Raw genomic sequence first — 3,331 nt, 5'->3', positions numbered from 1 at the left:
AGTGACGTTTGTAGTTTGTAGACGTCAAATAACCGGTTCATTTTGTTCAAAAAAGTAAGAGGCCACTAATACAGAAGAATTATCTGAAGTTAGAGACAATTGTGCCTATCTTGCTCTTAGAGAAGGAAAGAGAGACTTGCGCCAAATATAGGCAACTTACAGTATCCTCATTGGAATACCGAGAATACCCAATCTAAAATTTCACTTAAACCCTTATATTAAGCTTTTTAAATTCGATTAAGTATGTACTACATAATTATTTTAAAATACTTTGGTAAAATTTTCAAACAACAAATTGTTATACAATAAAAAACCATCTAAGAAATTAAATTATTGATAAAACAGTGGGTTGCTACAACAAACTGACGTTGATATTAATTTTAATAACGAGAGATTATCAAAGTTAAAAAAATATTATTATATATACGATTAAGATATGGCAGCTACGCCGCCACATGTTGTCTTACACGAAGATGCAGATGTTATAGAAAAAGATTCATTATTTTCTTCGGAGGAACCAGAAGGTATTTTTATTATCCAGTACCGTTACTGTATAGTGTCTTAGTTTTAGTTAGTGCTATCTTTAGATGTGTCAAAGAATTGATAGTTTAAAACGATTAGATAATATTCTTAGATTGTTTATACGACTTTTATTTGTCTAGGCGGGATCTGATTTGAATTGGACAATTTCCATAAGAGTCTATTTTTTGCAGGAATTTAGGTACTTCAGGATGTAAATTCCTTGTAGGTGCTAGAGATGCCCGTCTGCAAAACTAGCATAGACAACCCTCGGTTTCTTTAAATTAGTATTTTGTATAACACCTGCCGAAAAAAGCTCATTTTGGCGCCCTCAAACAGGGGCGCCCATCTCCAATCTATCCCTTGCAGGCCTGTTATCGTCGCCAGCCCTAGTGCAGCAAGCACCTCTACCGGTTTCGAAACTTATTAGTCTCTCATCAGGAGGCACATATAGGGCTTTTCATCGATTGTCATTTGTTTCGAGCTTCTGTCATGTGTCACATAATATTAATATATCTACGCCATACGTCTTTGGTTTGTACCATGGGTATATGTATACAGGGTGAGGCAGATATAAAAGTTCTATTAGAAATATCTCGAGAACTAAAGGAAACAGAATCATGAAAATTGGAATGAAGGGGTTTTGAAGAGTCTCTGGGGTTGATCTCTTTAATGAAAATATTTTCATCGATTTGCTACTTCCGGTTATACCGGAAGTGGCTTATAACTTTGTTGTTTTAAATGGAACATCCTGTATATTTTTACATTTTTAGATTCTCCTGGATGTCTTCTTTCTTAAAATATTACGTTTTGTAATGTTATACAGGGTAGTTTAAAAGATAATTACGTTTTTTTTCTTAATTTCCTAGCAATATTCACACCCTGTAGAATTGTAGTAGTTTGACATCAAAAACTCTATTTATGTTCAAATGATTTTTAATATAGTCTACTATTGTTAAAAATTGTTAGTATAGCTAAATGTTGAATTGTACTATACAGGGTTGATCGAAACTCGGAAAGAGTATTTTCTGAGTTTTCTTAAATAGAACACCCCATATTTTATTATTGTAATGAAATGATATTTTATGCTACTTTTTTATTTCTTAAGCATTCCCTATACCTAACTGCTTTAATTTGTGAGTTATTGGTGATTCAAGCCAAACATTAATTTCAACAAAAAATACGTGAAATTTTATTAGGTTGGCCGTGAAAAGATTCAATCACAAATAATTTTTCAGAAATAAATACATATTAATCTAGACTGATCTTTAAAATTGCCAATAATGGATGAGCTATCAAACTACCTACGTAGTTAACATTCTTGGCGCGATTCACAATTAAGCACAAATTAAAGCATTTAGGTATAGGGAATGCTTAAGAAATAAAAAAGTACCATAAAATGTCTTTTCATTGTAATACTAAAATACAGGGTGTTCCATTTAAGAAAATTCAGAAAATCCTCATTCCGAGTTTCGACCAACCCTGTATACTAAAATTTAACATTTAGCTATACTAATAATTTTTAATAATAGTAGACTATATTAAAATCATTTTAACATAAATAGAGTTTTTGATATCCAACTACTACAATTCTACAGGGTGTGAAAGTTGCTACGAAATTAATAAAAAAACGTAATTAGCTTTTAAACTACCCTGTATAACATTACAAAACCGCATATTTTACGAAAGAAGACATCGAGTAGAATCTAAAAATGTAAAAATATTCAGGGTGTCATATTTAAAAAAACGAAGTTTTAAGCAACTTCCGGTATAACCGGAAGTGGCAAATTAATGAAAATATTTTCATTAAACAGATCACCCTTCAAAACCCCTTCATTCCAATTTTCATGATACTGTTGCCTTTAGTTCTCTAAATATTTCTAATAGGCCAGTTATCTGCCTCACCCTATATACCAATAACGTACGACGTAGATATATTAATATTATGTGACACATGACAGGAGCTCGAAACAAATGACTGTGAATGAAAAGCCTTATGCTGCTCTCTCTGACCCAACCAGGACAAACCACGGCGTGCAGTCACGGATTGCAACGAACGAAATGGCAGGGATGCTCTAGCGGCAACTGCTAGCAACAGACTAAGTTTTCAATCTAATATTACATAAAATAACATTAAAAATATTATTCTACATCCCACCAGATTGAAAATAACAATGGGAACCTTCTCTGGTTACACCTCCGAGGCTTCTAAAATTTGCAAGCCATAACGAATGCTGAGACTAAAGAAGATGAGGGAATTTTACAATTTATAATTCACGTCCCATCTGCTCAGCGCTGTAAAGTTCCAACGAGAATGGTTCCCTTCGTACTCCAATCGGAGTAAATATGTAAAACAAAAATGAATAACCATTTTCAATTTTGTTGCAACACGAAACTACAGCCGCATTATATTCTAGTTCAATCAGAGAGTGCAGCAAGCACCTCTACCGGTTTCGAAACTTATTAGTCTCTCATCAGCAGGCACATAGATAATTTTATTAAAATCCTTTCAAGGGCTACATCAAGTCACAGAACGTTTTCGATATAAACATATCATCATCAGTGCTACATGCTCAGTGCTTGGATGAAAACCTCTAACTTACGAAGTCCAGTTGCTTGTTGTTGTTATTTCTTGTTCTGTTCTTCAATGTTCTGTGAATTGTTCTACAAATATACCCAATATGGAACTTGCATAAAATTTTAATTTCGTAAAAAATGCTATAAATCACAACAGAACATAATTTAAAACATATATCAAAGAAAAAAAGTTTTTTTAAAAAAAAATTTAAATTATAGCAGGCAGCCCAAAACG

General features: G+C 32.8%; 1 protein-coding gene across 1 annotated transcript in view; it reads left to right on the top strand.

Annotated features, from left to right (window-relative positions):
* Nucleotides 1-384: 384 nt before the first annotated feature.
* Nucleotides 385-3,331, top strand: part of LOC114327420 (dynein axonemal heavy chain 2) — a 221,610-nt gene continuing 218,663 nt past the window's right edge. The window contains exon 1 of the mRNA XM_050642537.1: nt 385-524. Coding sequence (XP_050498494.1) covers nt 437-524 — 88 coding nt within the window. The 5' untranslated portion in view covers nt 385-436. The remainder of the gene's footprint in view (nt 525-3,331) is intronic.

The sequence above is a fragment of the Diabrotica virgifera genome, chromosome 2, assembly GCF_917563875.1.
Source record: "Diabrotica virgifera virgifera chromosome 2, PGI_DIABVI_V3a".
Lineage (NCBI taxonomy): Eukaryota > Metazoa > Arthropoda > Insecta > Coleoptera > Chrysomelidae > Diabrotica > Diabrotica virgifera.
This window is presented reverse-complemented; position numbering and strand designations above follow the sequence as displayed.